The sequence below is a fragment of the Pituophis catenifer genome, unplaced genomic scaffold (assembly GCF_029215685.1).
Source record: "Pituophis catenifer annectens isolate HBS135680 unplaced genomic scaffold, rPitCat1.0.hap2 SCAF_4, whole genome shotgun sequence".
NCBI lineage: Eukaryota > Metazoa > Chordata > Lepidosauria > Squamata > Colubridae > Pituophis > Pituophis catenifer.
Window position 1 is genome coordinate 109,022,727 of NW_027256884.1, and position 25,354 is coordinate 109,048,080.

The window sequence follows — 25,354 nt, forward strand, 5'->3', positions numbered from 1 at the left end:
TGCTTATATGTCCATTAACTACGTTAGTTTGTCAGCAACAACAACAACAAAAGTAAGACACAACTTGCTATCATTATTTTTTTACTTTTGAACATCGTCCATTTCTTTCTCCTTCAGGAATTGCTGCTGCTGGGTGCAACAGCCATTGAGGATCGCCTTCAAGCTGGCGTCCCAGAAACAATATCTACTCTAATAAAAGCAGAGATCAAGATTTGGGTACTAACGGGGGACAAACAAGAAACTGCTCTCAATATAGGTAACAACTGTTCAGTTTTCCCAGTGAAGTTTGTCCTTTGCAAATGCCACCAGATATAAATTGTAGATCTTGAGGTTATGGTGTAAATGAAAGATTACTGCTTTGCAGTGGTGAAATCCAATTTTTTTTACTACCGGTTCTGTAGGCGTGGCAGGGGAAGGATATTGCAAAATCTCCATTCCCACCCAACTCTGGGGCCAGCCAGAGGTGGTATTTGCCAGTTCTCTGAACTACTCAACATTTCCGCTACCAGTTCTCTGAACTGCTCAAAATTTCCACTACCTGTTCTCCGAATTGCTCAAAATTTCTGCTACTGGTTCTCCGAACTGCTCAAAATTTCCGCTACCTGTTCTCTGAACTACTCAAAATTTCCGTTACCTGTTCTCGAACTGCTCAAAATTTCCAGTACTGGTTCTCCAGAATCTGCTGGATTTCACCCCTGCTGCTTTGGCATGTAATCTGACCGATTGGAACTCTATAGGAGACAATCAATCAGTGGAATATTTGGAAAATTCCTGGAAGTCCTTAAGACAGATATTGTATCCATAATTACAAGGAATGGCATTAGTGCAGGCAACTTGATTGGCATTCTAGCTTCTCATTTTATATATATGTATGTATTATGCTACATTATGTTACTTCAATGGATAATAAAGGTATACATGACATGGTGAGAGAAATCTAACCAATCAAATAATTACTGCAATAGCGTCAACACCAATTGCCAAATATATTGCATGAATCAAAAGTTTTTTCTTTTAACGGAGCTGCAGGAAATGGGGCAGAGAGAATCAGTCAAAATAGGATGGAAGGAGCAATTGTGAGCAATTTCAAGTATATAAAAATAATAAATGATCTATGATTCAATGTTCTATAAATAGGGTATTAACCCAAAAGGAAAATATCACAAAATCATTAAAAACCTTAAAGTTCCTGTGGTTTTCCTCAATAAAACTTAGTCAATTTCATTCCGACATATAGACTAAATAGTAACTAAAACCCAACAATTATATAGCATCCTGAATTTAATTTTAAAAATCAATAATCCCCAATGACAGTTGCAAATGAAATTCAAACAGAATGTTAGCTAGTTTCTGGGTGTTTAAATGGAGCTTAATATCACTTTCCTAATATTTTGATTATGGTATTAATATTTTTTATTCCGGTGTTATATGAATAATCTGTATTTGCCCCCTTGCATCTGGAACTGCATCTGGATAATTTAAATTTTTGCGTGAGTTATCCAACTAAGAAGGAAATTATTCCGAAAAGAAAAATGAGGTATTACAGGAAATAAGTTAATTTCCGTATTTATGCACAGGGACCAACCCAGGGATGAAATTCAATTTGTTCGCCTACTGGATCTGTGGGTGTGGCTTGGTGGGCGTGGCTTGGTGGGGGTCATGTGACTGGGTGGGCATGGCCAAATAGACATCACTTACGTCAAGGAGCGCCTTACCCGGCCCCTCTCCTCCCAGCTACTCCTTGTCGTGAATGGCAGGAAAATGGGAAGGGGAATTTTCCTGCCTACCATCCTTCCCTCACTCTGTATTGAGTTTGAGGAATGGATGACAGGCATGAAAATCCCCTTCCCCATTTTCCTGCCTTACATGAAAACGGCTCCATTCCGAACCTTCAGTGTTGCAATCCTGGGATACGCTGAAGGTTTAAAATGGAGCCTTTTTCGCTCAGCACAGACTGAGGGAAGAATGGTAGGCAGGAAAATCCCCCTCCCCATTTCCCTGCCATTCGCAAAAAAGCTCCATTCTGAACCTTCAGCGTTGCAATCCTGGGATACGCTGAAGGCTCGGAATGCCTCTGCTTCAGCTCAGAATGACTTTCGCCCATCTCTTTCTGGGTGCAGCACTTCTGCCTGTTGGGCCACTTCCTGAAGCTGGCAGTTCTGTAGCCAGCCGCTTTGCTTTTTCCCTCTTTTTTCTCATGGGAAGCTTGCGTGGTAGCACCAGCAGAAGGTGGAGGCAACGGCATGGGGGAGACAGAGGCGATCCAAATGCACGAGCCCCTTTGTCCCACTATCTCTTGGCTTGCCTGCAGCTGCATCGAACAAGCACCAGCACGAGGTGCCTGGATTGTCTGCCTCCCCCATGCCAGTGCCGGTGCCGCTGCGCAAGCCTCCGACGAGCCTCCCAAAAAGAGGGGAAAAGCAAAGCAGCTGACCGCGGAGCTGCTGGCTTCAGGAAAGTGGCCCAACAAGCAGAAACACTGCGCCCAGAAAGAGAAGGGCAAAAGCAGTATTTGCACTGCCCCAAGGGGCCAGTGGGCTGCAGAGGCAAAGGCAAGCCCATGGGGCAGCAGTGGCACTCCAGGAGGGAGGGCGGATGTCCCGGGGCTGCATATGCAGTGCTGCCACTGCCACCCCTCTTGGCCCCAGCACAGCGGCTACATCTCCCCCAAGGGCCGGCTGCCCACCCACTGGCCGGCCTGGCCCGGAAGCGGTGCGTCTCCCGTCAAGGGCTGGATGTGGGACTGGACCTCGGAAGGCAAGTGGGCATGGGGGACCACTGGGAAGGCTGCGTGGAAGGCAAGCAAGCATGGCAGGGCCGCTGCTAGCTCCCTTCCCTGTGGCCAGGCAGCCCCAACATGCTTGCTTGCCTGCCTTCCACACAGCCTTCCCGGAGGTCCCCATGGCCAGCTTGCGAAGGCAGGCAAGCAAGCGGGTGGGCAAGGATGGGCCAACCAAGGGTGATTTTTCCTGGTTCGGCGAACCATTTAAAATCGCATCTACCGGTACGCACGATCCGGTCTGAACCGGTTGAATTTCAACCCTGGACCTCAAGGGAAAGTGCTTGAACCCCTTGCTTCGCAGTGTACTTATTCAGCTTTTAAGATTTTACAGATTTTTTTAAAGAAAAAAAATTAGAAAAAAATTTACAAGATGTTTTCAGGATCACTTCCAAGAGATGCTATTGTCATATTGCCAGGCTGTGATATTTATACACCAGTGATGTATCCATCACTGGTGCATTGTAAGTTTTGAAAAAAAGTTGGGACATCTCTGGACCACTTTATTTAAGTCCATTCTTTCACAGAATCCCTCTGATATGTATTCCTAACGGATTTTATTATTAAAGGGTACTGGTAGTCTTAACGTCCTGCAAAAGTTTGAGGGGGAACTTGTTGCAAAGTTAATTTAAGCTGTAATTGTATAACTCCAATTGTCCGTTCCCTAACTTGTCCTCTATTTTCCATGCATTTAGTAACACCCCTCCTTATTGACAATATTACCGTGTACTCTTCCTGGAGTTTAATTTTTCACTGTTCTGTTCAATTCCAGGTGCTCTTGCACCAAGTGCTTTTGACTTTTGTGATTCCAAAGACAACACACTCTAAGACCAGGAGCTCAAGTATAATTTAACAAAGGCTTTTAATGACAAAGTTCTGGCTTCACTTGTATTAAATAGAGTTTAAATAGCTAGTAGGTCCTATTATTTGCACTTAAAACTGGAATAGCCTCCTTAGAAGTAACATTTGAAACTGGAATAGCCTCCTTAGAAGTAACATTTGAAGTAAGTCATATGGCTTTTCTTGCTTCCCACAGTAGCGAAAAATGTAAAAATACATTCAGTAGCTAAAACAAATCAAGGAGGATGTTCAGTACTGATCTTGATGGCAAAGCCTGAGGATTTACTCCTAGGCTTGAGGCCCAGTTATGCCATGGGAAGAAGGAGAGATATCACATTTTGTCTGCTTGTGATAGATTTTTGTTTGACTGTACCTTCCTCTCAGGGGTGGGTTCTACTTACCTTTACTACCAGTTCGCATCGCACCCGCACGCTTCAATCGTGCACGCACTCTTCTGCACATGCACAGATCACCTATGATGACGTCCAGGTCAGTGGGCGGAGCCTCCCGCTGGTTTTACTACCGGTTCTTGCGAACCGGTCTGAACCAGGGGCAAACCACCACTGCTTCCTCTCTTGGCCCTTGGGATGCTTAGATCTGGCCCACAGGGCCACCCTGGAAACAGCGAAGGACCAGCCCGCAGTGCCTCTGCCAGTGAAAACAGAGCCAACAAATCCAATGCCATTGGATTCATAGATAAAAGATAGATAGATAGATAGATAGATAGATAGATAGATAGATAGATAGATGATAGATAGATAGATAGATAGATAGATAGATAGATAGATAGATAGATAGATAATCGATCGATAGATGGTAGATAGAAGACAGACGGACAGATATTTTTCCTTCTCCTGTAAACAGTGTAATATTATCACAGGCCCTTTTCTCTTTACATCTCCAAGAGAAGTGTACGTATGTATTCGAGTGAGAAATCAATCCCAATGCAAATCTCCTTGCATAATTTAATGTGAACTCTTGCTGATTACTGAGGAATTCAGTAGAATGTTCCTTGCTATTCTCCAGTTCCACTTGTCAAGTGGCGTCTTGCATGATATGAAAGATGTAAAATAAAACAGCAAGAAGAAGCTTAGAAATTACTGTTCGCTGCTGCAGCTGTTGTTCCAATCAAAAACTACCAGAAAATCCCTTTCAATTAGTTATACCAAATTTGTAACAGTTTAGGTCCACAGTCATTCTCAGGGGAAAAACCAGGTCTCACTTGATGAATAATCCTTAAAGCTGTTATTTCTCAAAGAATTTTTAAAAACATAATTTGGCATGCCAGACCTCATTCCAGAATTATGAAATTGTTCAGCATACAGGCCTCTAAAGAGACCTTATAGAAACTCACTGCATTTGTCTATAGTTGGTTTTTATTCTTGATAATAAACTTTAATCCTCCCCCCCAATTTTATTCAGTTTTATTCAGATTTAATCTAATAATTTATGTTCATTTACATTACTATTCTTCACCGTGAGTATTGTATACTTTTGTAAATAATAATAATACAAATACTTTTCAATAAGACCATTTATCTCAGGGGTGTCAAACTCAAGGCCCGGGGACCTAATGCGGCCCACGGGGTGCTTAGATCTAGCCCGCAGCGCCACTCTGGAAACAGCGAAGGACCAGCCACCAGTGCCTCTGCCAGCGAAAATGGAGCTCGGGATGTTGTGGGCGGCCCTCCTGAGATATCCTTTTGCTGGCAGAGGGTTGCAGGAGGCCATCGCAGGCGAAAACAGAGCTCAGGAGCCCGTTTTTGCTGGCAGACTGCTTGGGCCACCACAGATGCCTCCAATACAAGCTGTCCATGCCCACCCTTGCCTTGCCCACCCTGGCCCCCTGAGATCAAACACAAACCTGATGCGGCCCTCAATGAAATTGAGTTTGATACCTTTGATTTATCTGATAGTTGCTGGGCTCATGTATTATACATATTACATCAAATCATGATATGTTTTAGCCTAGGTTTGTTGGACGAAATCAACAAATAAATAATTTAATAGAGAAATAAATCACAGGGACCCGATTCACCAAAAACATAAGCAGTTAAGCATGTTTTACAAACTGTAGTGGCTGGGTTTACAAATTACCCCAAGCCAAATCAAGCAAGCCACATTAGACTAATGTGAAGATGGGCTTTCTTTGACTTCAGTATACACATTGAACAAAGAGCCTCTCCATTCCAAAAGACTATCTATATGCTACAAAAACTCTCATGGACCCTGCATTCCATGGGATTGAAATTTGGCAAATTTATAATTGCTTCACTGCTGCCATGCTGCCCAGAGATTCTGTAGGCTGGTTCTGTCCCAGCCCTCTGATGGCCAAGTAGATCAGTCCTCAATTGAATGCTGGAGGGTGATCAGACCCAGACAGGCCAGCAGGAAATCAGAAGTCACTTTCACTCTCCCACTGCATTTTTGCCTCGGCCATTCTGTTTCTCTGTTTACGTAAAGACATATCTCTGGGACAATGAGCCAATGGATCACAGGTTGTCTAGTTCTCCCATAAAGAGTTGAATTAATTGCTTATTAGTATCCTCACTTCATTGCTATATTCTCTTTATGCTGGGCTCATACTATGGCTTCGGAGCTAAAATTTTTCTCCATTTGTCTCTATCCAACTACTGGAATTTGACAAAGTGGGTGCACTTCAAATTAAGCAATGTCATCTAACAGGACAAGGAAGTATGTCTTTTCTGTCATGGTACTTGCCCTCTGGAATTAAATCTCCAAGGTATCCGGATGGGTCTCACCCTGATGACATGCTGGAAGCTATTCAAGACCTGGTTTTTGGAGTAGGATGGTGGTTGAAATCCCATTGGATTTTGTTGTTGTAGTAGGTTTGTTTGTTTCAATATTTAACTTCAAGTCACTCATGGTTTTTTTTTTCTTTTCTTACTTTTTAAATTGTAATCTGGAGTCTAGAGTATGAGTGAGATGGACAGTCATTAAATTTTATGTATAATTATAATGCAGTGCAGTGCAATACAGTACACAATAGGAGATGGACAGCTTCTAGATCGCCTGAGTAAATAAAGCCATGCTTTATTTAATAAAACATAGCTGGCTGAGTTGGCATAACAGGATAAGCCATAGTTTACCAATCGAAGTGCCTGGGTTTACATAACACTTTAAGCCAAACACAAATACAGCAAGCAAATACTGTAACTTGCAACCTGTGCCAGCTTGATGGGCAAAGCAGGCCCTGTTATTTTTCTTAGGTTCAGTGTGACTGGGGAAATGATGAAAAATGGTTTCTTTGATGATGTCACCACATATTTTGCCATCCTTATACTTTATTGCAGAGGCACCATCATAGGAGCATCTAACTAGCCACTGTGGAAATCAAGTGGATGTATTACATAGTCCAGGTTTACTCAATCCAGCACTCTTCAGCTGCTTTGAGACTGAACAATTTCCAGAGTACACAACCTTTTAAGTTAGCTGGTGGATGCTAATTTAGGGAAGGCTGTTACCTGATTCAGCACAGCTCTTTTTTAAAAAATGTATTTTGATCTCATACTACACTGGGCATGTGTTTCTTGCACACAATTAAAAGTGTCCTAAGGGTCATGGTGGGAATCTTTTGTATATCCTGTTAAATTCTCAGATTCTCTGCAAAGACTTACACAATTTAGAAATGTCCATGAGGATTCCTAGTGATATATTAAACTTGCACAAAGGAAGGCTCTGTGGCTGACCTGCCAACTCAGGCAAATGTGCCAATGAAGGAAGGGAGGTTGATGGAGAATTTGGGCTTTCTAGCCCGACTCTGTTCTTTCACTCATGATGGTAGGATGACAGAAGAAGATGCTTTGCTCTTTTTAACATGAAGAAAACAAGATGGTTTTTTTAATGAGCCCTTTGATTATATTTTCTGATACCACCCATTGTATGTTGATTATTTCTCTAGGGTACTCCTGCAGGCTCGTTTCCCAGAGTATGACTCTCATCCTCGTGAATGAAGATTCTTTGGATGTAAGTGGAATTCTACTGTTCTGTTTGATTTAAATGCTGCCATTATTCCTTTCGATCTAAGCTTACCAATACACAACCAGAACACAACCAGACAAATGTGTACAGAAAGGTACCGAAACACATGGGCCTTCAAACCACATCCCACTCTTATTGAAGCATACCCATTCCCAGGGGTGGGCTTCTAAATTTTAGCAAGGGGTTCTCTGCCTGGTTGCTGGGTGGGCGTGGCCATGGTGGGCGTGGCCTAGTTGGCCTCCTGCGCCACAGCAGACGGGCGTTTTTGCTCTCCCCAAGCTCCAGAGGCTTTCCTTGAGCCTCCGGGAGGGCGAAAACAGGCCTGTTTTTCACCCTCCCCGAGCCTCCGTGTGCACCCTGCATTTACCTGCATCCAAAATGGGCCGTGTGGGGACTCCTGGGAAGGGCGGGGAGGGGTGGACAGCGCCAGGCAGGAGTGGGATTTGGGGGTTCTCCTAACTACACAGAATCTTAGCTAGAGGTTCTCCCGAACCTCTGTGAGCCCCCAGTTGCCCATGCCTACCCGTTCCACCAAATGACTTATTAAGATGAGAATGGTTAAGATGTTTGGGGTGTAGGGCTGAAATTGCCTTGAAATGGTGCTTCTAATCCTTTACTAAATTTGGGGAGAACCCTCTCTTTCAACCTCAGTCTACTATGCCACAAGCTACCCCTTTTACCATGAACCATAAAAATGCTTGTGGTGGGAAGTAAACTTGAGTAATGGGTAAAAAATCTTAAAGGTCCAATGGAGGGAAAGTAACATTATTCTGCTTACATTTTTTCTGAATAATTTGACTCTAGAAAGCTTCTGCCTTCTTTCCATTTAAACCTTCAGAATAGAGTAAATATAAATAAATAAAGAGTAATACACAAACATTGTAATAAATGTGGTTGGGCCAGAAAAATTGGCATTCTGTTGAAAATAATAGACTTTGAGATCTAGATCTGAGAATCCAATATCTACTCCTATCATACCACATAAAAAGGGGGATTAATCAATCATCACACAACCATGATCAATGACAAATTTATTTTTTTTATTTTTTTATTTATTTTGTCAAACATGTACAAGATAACAGGTATATGTATAAATATGGACATGAACATAGGAAATGAGTACAAATAAATGGGGATAGTAGGACAGGGACGGCAGGCATGCTGATGCGCTTATGCATGCCCCCTTACAGACCTCTTAGGAATGGGGTGAAGTCCACGGTAGACAGATTAAGGTTGAAGCTGTGAGGGTTTGAGGATGTAACAACGGAGTCAGGTAGAGCATTCCAGGCGTTGACCACTCTGTTGCCGAAGTCGTATTTTCTGCAATCGAGTTTGGAGCAGTTTACCTTAAGTTTGTATTTATTGTTTGCCCGAGTATTATTGAGGTTGAAGCTGAAGTAGTCATTGACAGGTAGAACATTGTAGCAGACAATTTTGTTTGTTGACAGATTTGTTGGAAAAAAAATCATTTTTATTTATCCTGATTTTATTTATTTGTCAAATTTAGGTACCATTCATCGCACTCTCATATTTTGCGAGTAGAATGCAAGTATAGAAATTACTCATTTTAATAAATGAAACAGGCTACTTTAAGGAAATAAATTCTACCCAATTACTGGAAAAATCCCAAGGACCCACTGCATTTCTTTCAAATCCATAAGGTGTCTGAGACGGATCTTCAAAACCAACCCAGTTCCCCACCGTAGGGTCACAGGTGTGATGTGTCTCATCTGGATCAGGCAGTGATTTGGCTATGGCAAAGAATTATTAAAGCCATTTCTTCCATCTTCAGATCACAAACCAACTGCTTGGAGATGAAAATTAGGCCAGAAATTATTTGGGACAAGTCCATGGTTGTCTTGAGGTGTCCTTATACCATTTGCTAAGTGTTGAGGGGAAAAAAAAACCTCTCTAATCTCAATAGTTGGAGAAATTCCTAGCAACAAGGTTGAGGAATTCAAGAAGGCAACCTAAGCAGGCAATACATGACGAGGGTCCTCTTTTCACTATCATTTCAAAAATAGGTAGTTGTACTCCCAACACAGACCTAAGAAAGTTAATAAGAATGCCAACCTGATTAAGAGATCTGATTAAGAGTGTCTGGGCCAAAGCATTCTTTAAGCTTATTTAATTTTAAATTAGTTCTTCCTCGGCTTAATCTAAATATTAAACACTATACCGTTTTGATTCTCCCTCTGTTCTTTGACAGTTTTCCCAAACATTGTTCCTATCAGACATATTGCCCCTTAACTCACATAACCATAGTCTTTGATCTTACTGGATCTAGATTATGGGTTTGGAAATCCAACCCATCTGAAAAATACCAGGTTGAAGAGGGTTTACATTCAGCGCTTTTCTTTCTGAGTAATGGTACTTGGCTGGAAGCTTAAAAAGAACTTTTTGACCTGAGCCCTGAGGGAAAAAATAAGTATCTTGATAATTTCAGCAGTTTTTAAACACACAATTTTGCATGCAGCTACAAATGGAAATAAAGGATCACCCTTAGTTTGACAACTGAGGGAAAAAGTCTGTGAAAAGGTCATGTTTGAGCACATAGAAAAATGATCCTCTAAAATTAAAATAAAATATTCTCCCCAACCCCCCCCCCCCAAACCAATGTTTCCTGCTTTGAGGTGACATAGACCATATCCAAGGAATCTTCAAGAAGAGCTGCTCATATTACAGGGAACTGGCACTCAAATACATTTTTAGAAAGCTGTAGAGTTTAATTAACATTCTTAAGAAAAGTAAACTGAAACTGTATGGAGAAGTTAACAATGATGATTGAGGTGACTGGGTGTTTGGTCTTGAGAAATATAATAGGACTCAAATAGAACCCAAAATAGTATCACGCAGCAAGCAACCATGATATCTTTTCAGGTATTGTTGGTGTAGGAGGTGAAATAATCAGGATCTTAAGTTATAGAAGATAAATTCTAGTTGGGAAGTGTCAGGCCAGTTCTATAATGGAACTAATTAACGAGGTGGTGAATTCTCATGGGTAACTTCAAGCAGACAATTGATAGTAAATTGGATAGACAGGTTTTGTAAATGCCTTAATTTGGATCCTGCACTAAGCTGGAATTTTCAGTGGCTAAATAATTTCTTCCAACTGTTACATTTCTCCTTTTCTCTCCAAGGTTCATTGCAGTTGAGGGACTCGGCTTTGTCTGTGGGATAGTTAATCATAAACCCAGATCAAACTAAATCAAAATCTGTTCTTCCTGCAGCAGAAGTCAGAGTTTCATATAGAGGACAGCTATCTTAAACAAGAATTCTGATCTGCCCCTTCCTAATGCTGCATTCAATTCAGTCAATAAAGCTATGCCTAAAATTCAAAGAAACCCAGAAGAAAGCAGTTGCACTTGCAAATTAAAACCAGATGCTTTACTAGAGCTAGGAATACATAAACCCATTGATTTCAATGGTTTAAGCATGTGTAAGTCTGTTGATTTAGTCCAGGGGAACTAGAAGGGGGCACAGATTGTCAAGTACTTATGTGTGCCTAAGCAGCTCATTTGGATTTGAGCCGTAATGATTGAACGTAATAATTCACATATGCAATCCAAAGCAATAACGTGCACTTTAATCAGAATAATTTGGTTTTGGGGTGGTTGCCAAATAGCAAAAACCAGATTATGTGACCCAGAATAAATTACTTCAGGCTTAAAATTGGTCTGTGGGGTTTCTTTTTCCCCACTTAAGTGGTAGAATAACATAGAATGAGAACAATCTTAAATTCTCAGCTAGTATGCAGTAACATTTTTTAGTCTGCTAGTAAATAATTGGTTGGTTTTGATAAGTTGCTTTGTTTGAAGTTTTCTTATTTATTGAGTTGTTAGATATGATACGAGTTTTAGGCTCCAGTTAAAGGGATGTCTATACCAAATTAGCCTTGCATGTGCACTATAAAAAGTGAATAAGATCCATACAGATTAATCTAATATGCCTCTGGATACATATTTGAATCACTGGCATTGCCTTATGAATTACAGCAGCTAGCAGTACATAGGTAACCTTCATAATCTCAAAAAACTAAGGCTGGTCATACCTGAAATACTGGGATGAGAAACCACCAGACTACTCTAAGTCTCTACTCTAGAACAAAGCAGAAGTTGGTAATGGCAAACAATTTCCATATGATTGTCAAGAAAACTATTTAGACATGCAGGATTTGACCTGAAGGAGACTGCTTTTTTATTGTCTTATTTGTATGGCAAATAAATGGGATGGGAAATCAAAGGAATCAAATCAAAGGAGATGGGAAAGCAAAGGAAAGGAAAGGAAAGGAGGAAAGGGAAGGGAAGGGAAGGAAAAGGAAAGGGAAGGAAAAGGAAAGGAAAGGAGAGGAAAGGAAAGGAAAGGAAAGGAAAGGAAAGGAAAGGAAAGGAAAGGAAAGGAAAGGAAAGGAAAGGAAAGGATACTTTGTGTGATTAGACACACAAGGAATTTGTCTCCGGTGCAGAAACTCTCAGTGTACATGCAAAACAACAATCATAATAATGACACCCATAAGAGAAAGTAGTAGAAAAGAAAAGGATAATAGTAATAATACAGCCATACTTCATGGGCAAATATACATAAGACAGTACTGTGGTAATTAGGTGTTCAGCAGAGTGATGGTGTGAGGGGGAAAATGTCTCTGTGTCTAAATGTCTATGGAGATTCTCAGCATCCAGGTCCTGGTTGTCCCAAAGGTGCTTTTTCAAGAGGCAACTAGACTTTCTGGTTTTTCTTTGAAGACGTTTCCCTTCTCATCCAAGAAGCTTCTTCAGCTTCAGCTTCTTGGATGAGAAGCTTCAAAGAAAAACCAGGAAGTCCAGTTGCCTCTTGAAAAAGCACCTTTGGGCCTCTGTGTCTGATTGTTTTGGCATGCAATGCCCTGTAACGGCATCCCAAGGGGAGGAGTTGAAACAATTCACATCTAGGATGTGAAGGATCTGTAGAGAAGGGTCAAATTGCTATCACCACTACGCTTTCATATGTTTACATGAAGAGTGTATAAGGGACTTACTCAATCTTGTTTTTGTTTTCCTTTTGTTTACAAGGGTATAACTGCAAAGCAGGGCTGGTTGTTTAGTAGTGCTCATCTAACCTTGGAAGAATTTCAAGACACAAAAAGAAAACAAAGGTCCAAACATTTAAATGCCCCTTGAGAGGGAATGATGCATAGAAAATCATGCTTTGAACTTGACAGTATCTGTTTATTTTTACATACTGACATTTATGGGAAGAAGCATACTAGTCCATATATTTAGTCCAGGGTGAGTAAAATTCTTTTTACTCCTTGCATTCCAGCTGAAGTAATCTTTTGGAATTGTGTCACATGCCAGTGCCTGGCCAAAGGAAACAATAATTTTGTTGCATCTCCTTTTCTAGCATCCTTCCTTTCTCTTTTTCCTTCCTCAGGTAGCAAGCTGCTGAGGAAGGGCTCTTGGCAAAAGACTGAACTGATTGAATACATTTGGCAGATGGGCTGCACATTGCTCCTATCTGAGTTAATTTTTCAGTTAGTTTATTTATTTGTAAAATCTATCATAAACCTGGACATTGTGTAATCCGCCAATTTTGATTTGCCTGCCTATATAGGCCATTCTTACTTGCCTAGTGAATTTTTCCAGAAAGGGGGAGTTCCAATTGTTTGGTTGCTTGTTGTTTTTTTTTTTTTTTTTCATTTTTGAAATTTGCAAAATTAGTCCCCTTCTAGGATTCTCTTTCACCAGGCCCCTCTTCCAGTTTTCTCTTGCTGTGAGCTACTTACCAGCTTAATAGCTCCATATGTTGCAAATCATACAGTTAATGTAGATATCGTATGCTTTGAGCAGCAGAGGCAAATAAGGGGATTTCCCCTCCTCCCATCTGTAAACTGACAATAATTTTAATATGTGAAGACAGTGGATTGAAAAATGGCAGAATAAATACCATGGGGAAAAATGAGGCTTAAGGCTTGGCATTTCTGAAAACCAAAGGTTGTTATCCTGAAGGAGACACTAGAGGCTCTTCTAACATCTGGGCCACAACATAGTTATCTTAATCACAAGCCAGGCTACCTGGAGATCCATGACTGCAAGCAGAAGTGGGACTTAGCAGAAGGAGCTAATTAGGAAAATTGGGGGAGAGAATTCATTGGGGGGTCAACTTTACTGTCAATTTTTTTTTGCTTGAAGCTTTTAATTCCCCCCCCTCCCTTAATCATACAGAGATTCAAAGATGTCAGCTTTAATAAGGAACCGCACAAAGAACTGTATCTAGTATGCCAAAAAACATACTGTAGTTAAATGGAGGGAAGGCCTTTTTCCTGACTTGGAGGAACAGAATGTTAATTAGTTTGTCAATAATGTTTGCAATGAGTCAGCAATACAAATATGAAATCAAATACATAGCTATCCATATTTTTAAAAGGAAAAAGAAAAAAAGACACCCCCACTTCTTTTCCACACTTCCAAGTCATTGTCTACAATTACAAGCGAAACCTGGGTGATTGAATTCAGCTTCCAGGTTTAAGTACACCATGAACTGGGTAATTCGAACATTATTGAGTTTTAGTTTATTTCACCATGTACAATAAGTGGGTTTAAGCTGAGCTATGGATGGGCTGGAAAACTTTTTCTAGGAGTGTGAAAGGGTATATTTTGTATATTCTCTTGTTCCATCGCTGCGTTGAGAGATGACAGCATAACCTTCAACATCAGCAGATCGCTAATTCAATTTATGTCAATAAAAGGGATAAGAACTAGGATGAGAGCCAGTTCCTTATTGTTCAAAACTCCCCGAAGAATTGGATGTCCCACAGACATTCCACTTATTGCAAAACAAAGGAGAAAAAAAAATGTGTGTGAGATAATGGCTTTTTACTGATATTATATCTTCTGAACCTATATCTTTGCTTTAGCTAAATAAATGAAAGGGACAGTGACATACTATGGTTCATTTGCTTTAGATAGGACTTTAGTGAACAATTTAACAGAGAAAAAGTGGTTGGGGGGGGAATGCTTGCCCATCAGCTGTACCCAATACCATAGATTTTTATCTGGGAATAAAACCAAATGAGGAGAGATCCTTGCTCCAGCATTTACTGGGATCCAAATGGCTAAACCCATCATGAAAATGCTGGCATTCTGTAAATCCCAGTAGACATCTAAAAGCCCAAACTACTGTGAAAAATTTAATATGCCAGAGAAGTTTATTTATAGTGAGAAAACATACATTGATCTTTTTTCAGAAGAACTACTTGTGGGCCTGATAGCCATGAAGATTTACCTGAACTAGATTAATTCTATTTTTTTCCATGAGCTAATTTCATGATGCCTGGGAAGCTGGTATTGTTGGCATATCTGTGAAAGATGGAGATCTAACACATTTAACATTGTATGAAAATTCTTGGGAGTGGAGTAGCAGGAAGTATAGGACAGATGGAATACTTCATTTTCACAGTTGTGTACTTGAAAAAAGTGCTGAAGCCCATGTGCCACTTGGGAACAGCTGACAGGCATAAAAATTGTCATCTCATTGGAACGGACAGCAGCTGAAAGCAACTTATTTAATTTGCAACTAACACTAAATATTTGATGGTTCCATGTGATACTTGGTTACTGGTAATAATTTGATTTGGTTGGTTTGTATTTTTTTTCCCCATGTTAACATTATTTTTTCCATGTTGATATTTTATTTTTCAAATAATTGATTATTTGATTAGTTATATCTTATAAAATTATATATTTGGTAAACTAAAAATAAAACCTTACTGTTGTCATTATGCTTCATTAAATAATTGTCTTATGTTTGTTATTCTGTTCAACTAAAAAAGAAACTCTTTTCACCAAATCATTTTGGTGAAGCTGCTGTTAATGTTTCTGACATAATATTAATATATAATATTTCATAATATATAGTTATATAATTATGCTTATATATATATATAATTATATGCTATGTATAATTATATATAATTCCATATATAATATAATTTATATAAATTATAGAAAAGCAATCTAGTAGTTAAGACACCAGGCTGGAAAGCGTGAGATCATGGGTTCAAATTCCACTGCATCTGGTGTCTTTGGGCCAGCCCCTCTCCCTCAGGCCAACCCACCTCACAGGGTTGTTATGGGGAAAATAGGAGGAGGAAAGAGACAATGAGTTATTTGTAAAAATAATAAATACGAGATATAAATAAATAAATAAATAAATAAATAAATAAATAATATGCTAATATACTAAAATAAAGTTTAGTTACTTAATATTTGTTAATGTAATATCCGTGTTATAAATCAAATAAATATACAGGCTTATTCAGGTAAGGCAAACTTCTGTATAGGCCAGTGGTGGGTTGCCCCCAGTTCGCACGGGTTCTATAGAACCGGTAGTAAAACCGGTGGGAGGCTCCGCCCACCAACCCTGATGTCATCAAAACGCTTCTGCGCTTGCGCAGAAGAGCGTGCACGCGCATGAGCAAAACGAGCGTGCACGGCCACGCTGCGAACCAGTAGTAAAGTTAAGTAGAACCCACCCCGGTATAGGCAATATATTATTGAAGATGGATATTGTTATACCATCACTCAGTGTGAGTTCTCCTGTTAGTACTGTCATTACCGATAGTATAATTTCCCTTTGTGTATATTACAAGTCTCCAAAACATTGAGGAAATTACACACACCTGCATTTATTTATTTATTTATTTATTTATTTATTTATTTATTTACTTACTTACTTACTTACTTACTTACTTACTTACTTACTTACTTATTTAGTTGCTTGCTTACTTAAGTACTTATTCAATTTATATAGCTAACCATCCCTCTCACATATGTGACTCTTGGCAATGTACAATAAAAAAAGCACATAAACAATTTAAAATATTGTAATACAATAAATAAAGGACGCGGTGGCTCAGTGGCTAAGACGCTGAGCTTGTCAGCAGTTCGAATCCCTAGTGCCGCATAACGGGGTGAGCTCCTGTTACTTGTCGCAGCTTCTGCCAAGCTAGCAGTTTGAAAGCACATAAAAAATGCAAGTAGAAAAATAGGGACCACCTTTGGTGGGAAGGTAACAGCGTTCCATGCGCCTTTGGCATTTAGTCATGCCGGCCACATGACCACAGAGACGTCTTCGGACAGTGCTGGCTCTTTGGCTTTGAAACAGAGATGAGCACTGCCCCCTAGAGTCGGGAATGACTAGCACATATGTGCGAGGGGAACCTTTACCTTTTAATACACTAAATATTTTTTTAACATATTAAAACTGTTAAAACACAGGTACAAAGAAAACCATAGGAAAATGAACCAAGAACCTACATACATTTTTACATTTTTAATTGCACGTTTTAACAGTTTGCATTTTGAAATAACATATATTTACAAATAAATATTAAACATATTAAATACGTTGAGATTTTTTTTTAAAGGAAAAAAATGCAGATTTGAACCGGTTTATGAATAACAGAGATTGGAAACTACTTTGCCCATGCTTGTATCCTAGTGAGTCCAGCCAATTTCTCCGAAGATCTGATATGTTATATAGAGCTAAAGGATCCCGGCTATAACTTGGGAAACGGTACCTACTGAGATACAATCTCCTATGCAAGTGGCTAAATTTTGGAGCATAGATTTCATTTTTGTTTTATTCCATAATAAATGAAGTTTCAGATATATGCCCATCCGCTAGATTAGATTTTCTAAGTTTTTCATTGGTGCCCTCACTCTGTCTTCTTTCCCTTTGTGAGTTTGTACATGATTGCTATTAAGCAATTTTGGAATACAAACTCGCTTTATGAGCAAAGGTTAATTAGGGCCTGAAGAAAGCCTGGGGCAGAAAAATACAGATGCAGGAACTGTAGAAATAAGGTCTGCCGGTCAATTTTCTTGAGTGTATAACTTAAATTAAATGTAAGACCAAGAGAACTATTCCTTACCCACACCAGACTCACTGATCTTTCAGATCTCTCTGCAACAGATAAATTTGCATGTACAATGCACAATTGAACCTCTTAACTCCCAATTGGGAGCATTTCAGTCTTGTAACCTGGAGCAGGCAGAGCCTGAATAATTGAAATGTGAACAATTCACTGCCAAGTTCACCACAGGGCCGTGTATACAATGAGCCTCCTGCAGAATGCACAGGCTGTTTTCAGCCATCAGTCAGCTCCTTGTGGATGGATATGGAGGCCCAACCATTTCCCACGTAGCTAAAATCAGTTCACTTCTATTTAGGAAGCTAAATACTTTTTGCAATTATAAAAAAAAAATTGAAAAGACAAAACACTACAACATTGTCTAAAAGTTGAGTAATGGCAACTGGACTTCTTGTTGGATTGAAACGTTTCATTGCTTATCCAAGTAGCTTCTTCAGTCTGAGTAAGTTGGTTAGGGGCACCAGAGAGTTTTCTGGATAGGCTTGTTAGGTGAGTAGGCAGAGAGTCATTCGATGTTAAATATTCCAACTCCTAAATCCTTTGCCCTAGGTGGGTCGTTAAATGTTGTCTCCTGGGTGAACTTGTGAAGTGGTCTTAATCTTTCTGAGCAACATAAAAAATGGGGGATAGGTTGGGTCTGAGGCCTCTACTGAACAAAGGATTTTTCTCTTTGGCATAAATGAAAGCCTTCTCTTTCAAGCCATCTATCTTCCCTGTCTGAAGATCCTGCAGGTCTCTACTTCTAGGTTGCTATTGGTCCAAATCAGAATCTCACATTCTAGGAATGCCAGAATTGTGTCTACCTAATGAACTTGATGTTTGAGTCCATGGTGTTTATATTGTCTGTGAAGGCCTGGACTTCTCGGACTTGATTTTTTCCTAGGTATCATCCACATAACTTAACCAGAGGATTGGGGCCATCCCCTGGAAGTAGCTGAGCGCTTTCTTCTCCACATGGAAGACATGGCTATTTGGAAAATACCACATACCTGTCTCCTTCAAACCCAGCAACACACTGAGACAGAGGCTTGTCCACCCTAAAGATCAGACACTAAAACATAAGAAGAGCAATGTAGTGTATGCTGTCTGGTGCAGTGAAGACTGTTCAGAGCTCTACAGTGGAGAAACCAAAGTAACAGTAATAGAGTTGGAAGGGACCTTGGAGGTCATCTAGTCCAATCCCTTGCTCATGCAGGAGACCTGTACTAGGGATTCGAACCGTCGAACTGCTGACCTTTCTGATTGACAAACTCAGTGTTTTAGCCACTGAGCCAACCAAGTAACCTTTACACATGAGGATGACCCTACATAGGAGAAACAACACCACTGGACCCCAATCAGCAGTATACCTTCATTTAGAAGGAAAAAAAAAACACTTTTTTGAGGACAATAATGTTCACATTTTGGACAGGGAAGATAGAGGGATTCAGAGAAGAGTGAGGGAATCCCTTTATGCCAAAGTGAAAAATCCTTCCCTCAACAGATGTGGAGCCCTCAGACACAACCTGTCCTCCATTTTTTATGCTGCTCTTTCATCAATCCCCAGGAAGATTAAGGCCACTCACAGGTTCACACTTAACGACCCATCTAGGGCAAAGGATTTAGGAGTAAGAACATTTACATTCCAATGACTCTCTGCCTACTCACCTAACAAGCTTATCCAGAGTAGGTGAGAAATGAAACCTCCCTGGAGGACATATATGAGGTTCCCCAACCAACTTGCTCAGATTAAGAAGCTACTTGGATAAGCAATGAAATGCTTCGAACCAACAATAAAAGATGTCCAGTTGCCATGACTCAATTTCCAGACAACTCGGCCTGGATCACTGAGAATCTTCATCAACTCACAATGTTGTGAACTTGGATCAGATTTGGGCTATTTTAAACACATTTTTTTACATTTTAATTATTTTGGCTCCAGCATTGTAACATGAAATTGCATGATGGTGCCCATCAACTGAAGAGATTGTTGACTGTGCTGTAAACTTTAATGCAGCTGGAATCTTCTTCAACTTGCAAGTCCAGCTGTTGCCTTCTTGACCTTGGTTTTACGGCTTAGTATGATACATTAACCAACAACTCAAGATTTCAACATACTAATTCTATGGAGGTTATAAAAACAAATGTTATACTCAAATGCAATTTTCTGACCTACATTTAAGAAATGCTAATTAATTCCCAGTCTTTTTTACTCACTAATGTGAGGGCACCTCCTCTATGAATTTAATAATATTTACTATTTATGACTGTTTATATACATTTTGACTGTTCATATGTAACCTTGCACTAACAAGCATTTTATAAGAATAATAATGTAGAATACTTACTGTAGCTTATATTTATTTTTATCAAAGCAATTCTTCATATTTTGTGTTTTTAAATGTTAAATAGAGTTCAGATACAATAGGAGAGAGTAAATAGTAGCCCTACTCAAATATTCAGATTCAAATACAATATTAGAATAGAATAGAATTCTTTATTGGCCAAATGTGATTGGACATACAAAGGAATTTGTTTTGGTGCATATGCTCTCAGTGTACATAAAAGAAAAGATACATTCATCAAGAATCATAAGGTACAACACTTAATTATAGTTATAGGGTACAAATAAGCAATCAGAAAACAATCAATATAAATATAAATCATAAGGATATAAGCAACAAAGTTACAGTCATGCAGTCATAGTGGGAGGAGATGGGTGATAGGAACCGTGAGAAGACTAATAGTAATAGTAATGCAGCCTTAGTGAATAGTTTGACAGTGTTGAGGGAATGATTTGCTTAGCAGAGTGATGGCGTTTGGGAAAAAACTGTTCTTGTGTCTAGTTGTCTTGGTGTGCAGTGCTCTATAGCATCGTTTTGAGGGTAGGAGTTGAAATGTCCAGGATGCGAGAGGTCTGTAAATATTTTCACAGCCCTCTTTTTGACTTGTGCAGTATACAGGTCCTCAATGGAAGGCAGGTTGCTGGTAATTGCTTTTTCTGCAGTTCTAATTACCCTCTGAAGTCTTTTGGGTTGCAGAACTGAACCAGACAGTTATAGAGGTGCAGATGATAGACTCAATAATTCCTCTGTAGAACTGTATCAACAATTCCCTGGGCAGTTTGAGCTTCCTGAGTTGGCGCAGAAAGAACATTCTTTGTTGTGCTTTTTTGATGACGTTTTTGATATTAGGTGTCCATTTTAGGTCTTGAGATATGATGGAACCTAGAAATTTGAAGGTCTCTACTGTTGATACTGTGTTGTCTAGTATTGTAAGTGGTGGTAATATGGGAAGGTTTCTCCTAAAGTCTACCACTATTTCTACGGTTTTGAGTGTGTTCAGTTCCAGGTTGTTCCGGTCGCACCATGAGGCTAATTGTTCAACCTCCCGTCTGTATGCGGATTCATTGTTGGCTCGAATAAGACCGATCACTGTTGTATCATCTGCAAACTTCAGTACTTTAACAGATGGATCGTTTGAGATGCAGTCATTGGTGTATAGAGAGAAGAGAAGTGGAGAGAGCACACAACCTTGTGGGGCCCCTGTTCTAATTGTACAGGTATCTGATGTGATTTTGCCTAGCTTCACCTGCTGCTTCCTGTCTATTAGGAAGCTTGTGATCCACTTACAAGTGAGGTCAGGTACAGCTAGCTGATTTAGTTTAGTTAGAAGAATGAACTAGAAGAACTATAAGAATATTCTAGTATAAACATACAAAATATCCCACTCCTAATTGATTTCCTGGGGCAAATTACTTTTTTAGATACTGTTGATGAGTAAGAGACATTTATGAAACAATCCTTTGTAGTCATAAAAAGTGTTGGAGATGCTCTTTTGAAGGCATTAACAAAAACTTTTGAATAAAAAATAAACTGTAGTTCAGGCTATATCTGTATTTTGTTAGAGTTAGATATGAAATGTAGGAATAGGCAAGAATGTTTTATTTATATGTATGCCATAAAGTGAGGAAAATCATCACAAAGAAATTTTAAAAAGCATCTCCACATCTGTAACTCTCCCGCTGTTTCCCCTCTCAAACCTGAATTGCTTTAGAATATCTGTTTTCATTGTGTGTTTCTTTCTGCAGAACTAATAGCAGCTTAGTGTGCTTGGGGGACTAGGTAGTAGTAGTGTTGGAGGGAATAATTCAGAAACTCAGAGGGTTAAACACTTTTTTTTCATGGTCAACATGACCTATTTAATTGGTTAAAGTAACCTGATGGCACATCTAGCATTGTTCTTGATCTCAAAAATGGCTTTTTTGACGGGCTCCTGTGTTATCCCACAGTTAAATTCTGTGCTTGGCAGAATAAGTGTTAATTCTAAAGGCATATAGCCAAGGAGAAAATGGGTAGGTACTCTAATTCAGTGGCAGAGTATTTACTTTCCAAGCAGAAGTTTAAAAGTTCAATTTGTACTAGCTAAAATTTACTAGCTAGTACAAATTTACTAGCTAGATGTACTAGCACATCTAGCTAAAATTTGTACTTATATTTGTACTTAACAAATACTCCAGAGAACCTTCTGCTTGGGACTCTGATCCAGAACTGGTCAGAACCTGCTGAAACCCACCTCTGACTTACGACCACAACTGAGCCCAAAATTTATGTTGCTGAGCGAGACATTTGTTTAGTGAGCTTTGCCCCATTTTATGACAATTCTTCCCACAGTTAAGTGAATCACTACAGTTGTTAAATTAGTACCAACGGTTGTTAAATGAATCTGGTTTCCCTACTGTCTTTGCTTGTAAGAAGGTCACAAAAGGTGATCAGAAGACTCTGGGACATTGCAACTGTCAGTTGCCAGATGTCTGAAGTTTGATCCCATGACCATGGGGATGCTGAAACGGTCGTAAGTGTGAAAAATGGTCTTAAGTTACTTTTTTTCAGTGCCAAAGTAACTTTGGTCACTAAATGAACTGTTGTAAGTCGAGAACTACCTGTAATTTCTCTCAGGCAAGTTAATTCTGAATGTATTGAATTTGCACAATGTGATATACCAAACCCAAATAAACCATATTATGACCTGCTGCATTTTGTGAATCAGATCAAAATAAGAGGCACGACTAGAAGTCATTAAAGAGTGCTCAGTCTCTGAATCCAGATGGAACAACGAGTATAAATTATACCAAGCAATTTTCTTTGGATCATGCACCCCTAAAAGCCCTAGAATAAGCTTGAGAGAACCCCATGTATATAAGGGTTAAATGCTTTTTTATATATAGAGAATGAAGTTCCTAGCCTTCCTGATTCACTCATGAAAAGTAATCTTCAAGTATACTAACAAGTTGCTTTGGGAGCTACAAAGGGAAGACAAATCTGTTCTTGCATGTTTAGGGAAGTAAAATTCCAAGGAACAAAAGACCTGTACTTTTTCAGCTTATCTGATTAAATTGATTACAATGCTCACTCATCAATATGGCTGAAAGCCTTTTGGGGCAATCCTTGTGGATGTGGCTATAGGGATTGTCCAGACTTCTATGCTTAATTTATTGTTGTGGCCAATTCTGTAGATCCAAGGGTCATCATCACTCTTTCAGAATCCTAAAAATTGGGCCGTTTCCTCTCTTTTATGCTAAATTCCACATAGTTTGTTTAATGGCTTGAATATGGTCCCATGGAATGTCAACCTGTCAGGATTTTTTGTTTGTTTGTTCACTTGCTGAGTAGTACTGATTAGATGAAATATTTTCTAAAAGGATTTAGAAAGTTAGGAAATTCAAACAAACCATCACAAGGTTTCTTCCCGAACCACAGGATGTGGTCCCAAGCGTGGACCACACATGAGCTCTGCTTTAGGTTATTGTAATTCCCTGCCTGTCAACAAATTATGCTCTGTTTGCCAAGATTTGCAACAGTGCCCTACTGTTCATTAACATGAAATGCTCTGGAGAATGGAATTCAATTTATACAGGTCAGAAGAGTCAAAGTTTGTTTTTTGGTAAACACAAGTGTGTGTGAATTGTACACAAACAAAGGTATAATCACTGCCAGGAGCTTTGCAGTTTGCTTGGTAGTTTTTTAAAAACGTAGATGAAAAATATTGAAGTGTTAAATTTTTCACGGCTTTTAGGATGAAGTTATATCTAGCAACAGGACCCAGGTACGCTATTAATTATCTTCAGTTAAAATGCTGCATTAATTCTTCAGTTTTTCTTGGTACAAGGAGCAGGTTTTTACACTAACGTTTTCCTTCATTTTCTCTCCAAGTCTGTCCTGCACTTTTAGCTGAAGCCATGCTTTGTTTTGTTTTGGGATGAGTTCACACATTACACCTAAGACTAAGGGATTTGCAAGGATGTTGTGTTATGTGAACCCAAGTAATCAACTATGGATAAGCAAACAATCTCATCATGTGCTGTATAAATGTGGTCTAGTTATAGAACAATCTTGCCAAACATGTGCCTGAATAGTTATGATTGTGCCATAGCCAAATGTATTGCGTGCATGTTGTAAGAGAAGTTCAGGATGAGAAGCCAATTACATACATAATATGTCTGATTATTGGCACTTGGTTTCCAGGTTAGAGGAATCATAAGAGAATTCAATGTTTGGATTAGATTTTTAAGAAGGGGAAGAAAATGTTGCTTTTTCTTTCTTTTTCTTTTGGTTATTACACAGTTCCATGTAGCTCTTTTGTCAACAGTGCAAAAGTAGATTGCCACTGTCCTTTTCTAGGATATTTATAGATACGCTCATATCCCCACTTAGGTGACTGTCCTGGGATTTCTTGGTGCTGTAAACTTCCATCCAGTTCAATTTTACTTTTTTATGATCAGTCAAGGTCAATAGGAGATGCCACCTGCTATAACAAATAAGTCAATGCCCACATCCAAGTATGCATATCACATTAATTCCCATGGACTCTGAGCCACATAATAGGCATGTGTATGTTTATGGTTTAAGGTATCTTGCAAGTCCCTACAACTGTGTTAATGCCATAAACCAGATATACTAACAAGACAGAAGTATGTTGTGTGGACACATCTGTTCATTAAACATGCTGGTTGCATTTGTAGCACAAAATTGCTTAGCACATTGTAAGCCGCCCTGAGTCTCCAGAGAAGGGCGGCATATAAATCAAATTAAAAAAAAAAAAAATGGTGAAATGACATTTCAGTCCTCACATATTCTGCAAACTTACCCATAATTTACATTTTGGCTGGATTGTCACATGCCATTAAGTCACAATGTGATTTGACTGATTTTAACATAGTTCAATGTATGAATCTTCCTCTTTCTGAATTAGTTAACTAATTCTAACTCTTATTGGCACTGCTGTATTTGTATGCCTGTGCAAATCATTTGAAGAAGCAAATTGTCCTTCTTGATCTGCTTCAGGCATGAAGTCACTGGATTCTTTGAGGCCATCATGAAGTTCTCTCTCTCTCTCTCTCTCTCTCTCTCTCTCTCTCTCTCTCTCTCTCTCTCTCTCTCTCTCTCTCTCTCTCTCTCTCTCTCTCTCTCATACACACACACACACACACAATTTAGGATGGGAAGGAAGGCAAAAAAGTATAAACCTTATGGAATTGCTATATATTCTTTTGCAATTGCCTGTTTATGATTTGGGAAAAGGAAAAAAACAATTATGCCTTTCCTGGATATGCTCATTTTCTTGGGTTAAAATCAGTTCCCCTGAGATTTGGCTAGTGATTAGTCAGCAATCTATCTAAAGTGTAGCTAATTCCTTGTTGTTAAATAGGGATTTTCTTTTTTCTTTTTTGCTGAGCATTTAACAGAGAGGAAGATAGTAATGCATATCCTTAAATATTTTCCCAGTGTGGGTTAAAAGATAACATGGGATGTTTCCAGTTGATTAAATTAGTCCTTCAGTAGGTT

At 39.3% G+C, this 25,354-nt stretch overlaps 1 protein-coding gene across 2 annotated transcripts in view; it reads left to right on the forward strand.

The window, feature by feature from the left end:
* Positions 1 to 25,354, forward strand: part of ATP8A2 (ATPase phospholipid transporting 8A2) — a 352,855-nt gene that overhangs the window by 78,801 nt on the left and 248,700 nt on the right. For both annotated transcript variants that reach the window (XM_070943899.1, XM_070943898.1), the window contains exons 22-23: positions 118 to 256; positions 7,542 to 7,606. In XM_070943899.1, the coding sequence (XP_070800000.1) occupies positions 118 to 256; positions 7,542 to 7,606 (204 nt within the window). The remainder of the gene's footprint in view (positions 1 to 117; positions 257 to 7,541; positions 7,607 to 25,354) is intronic.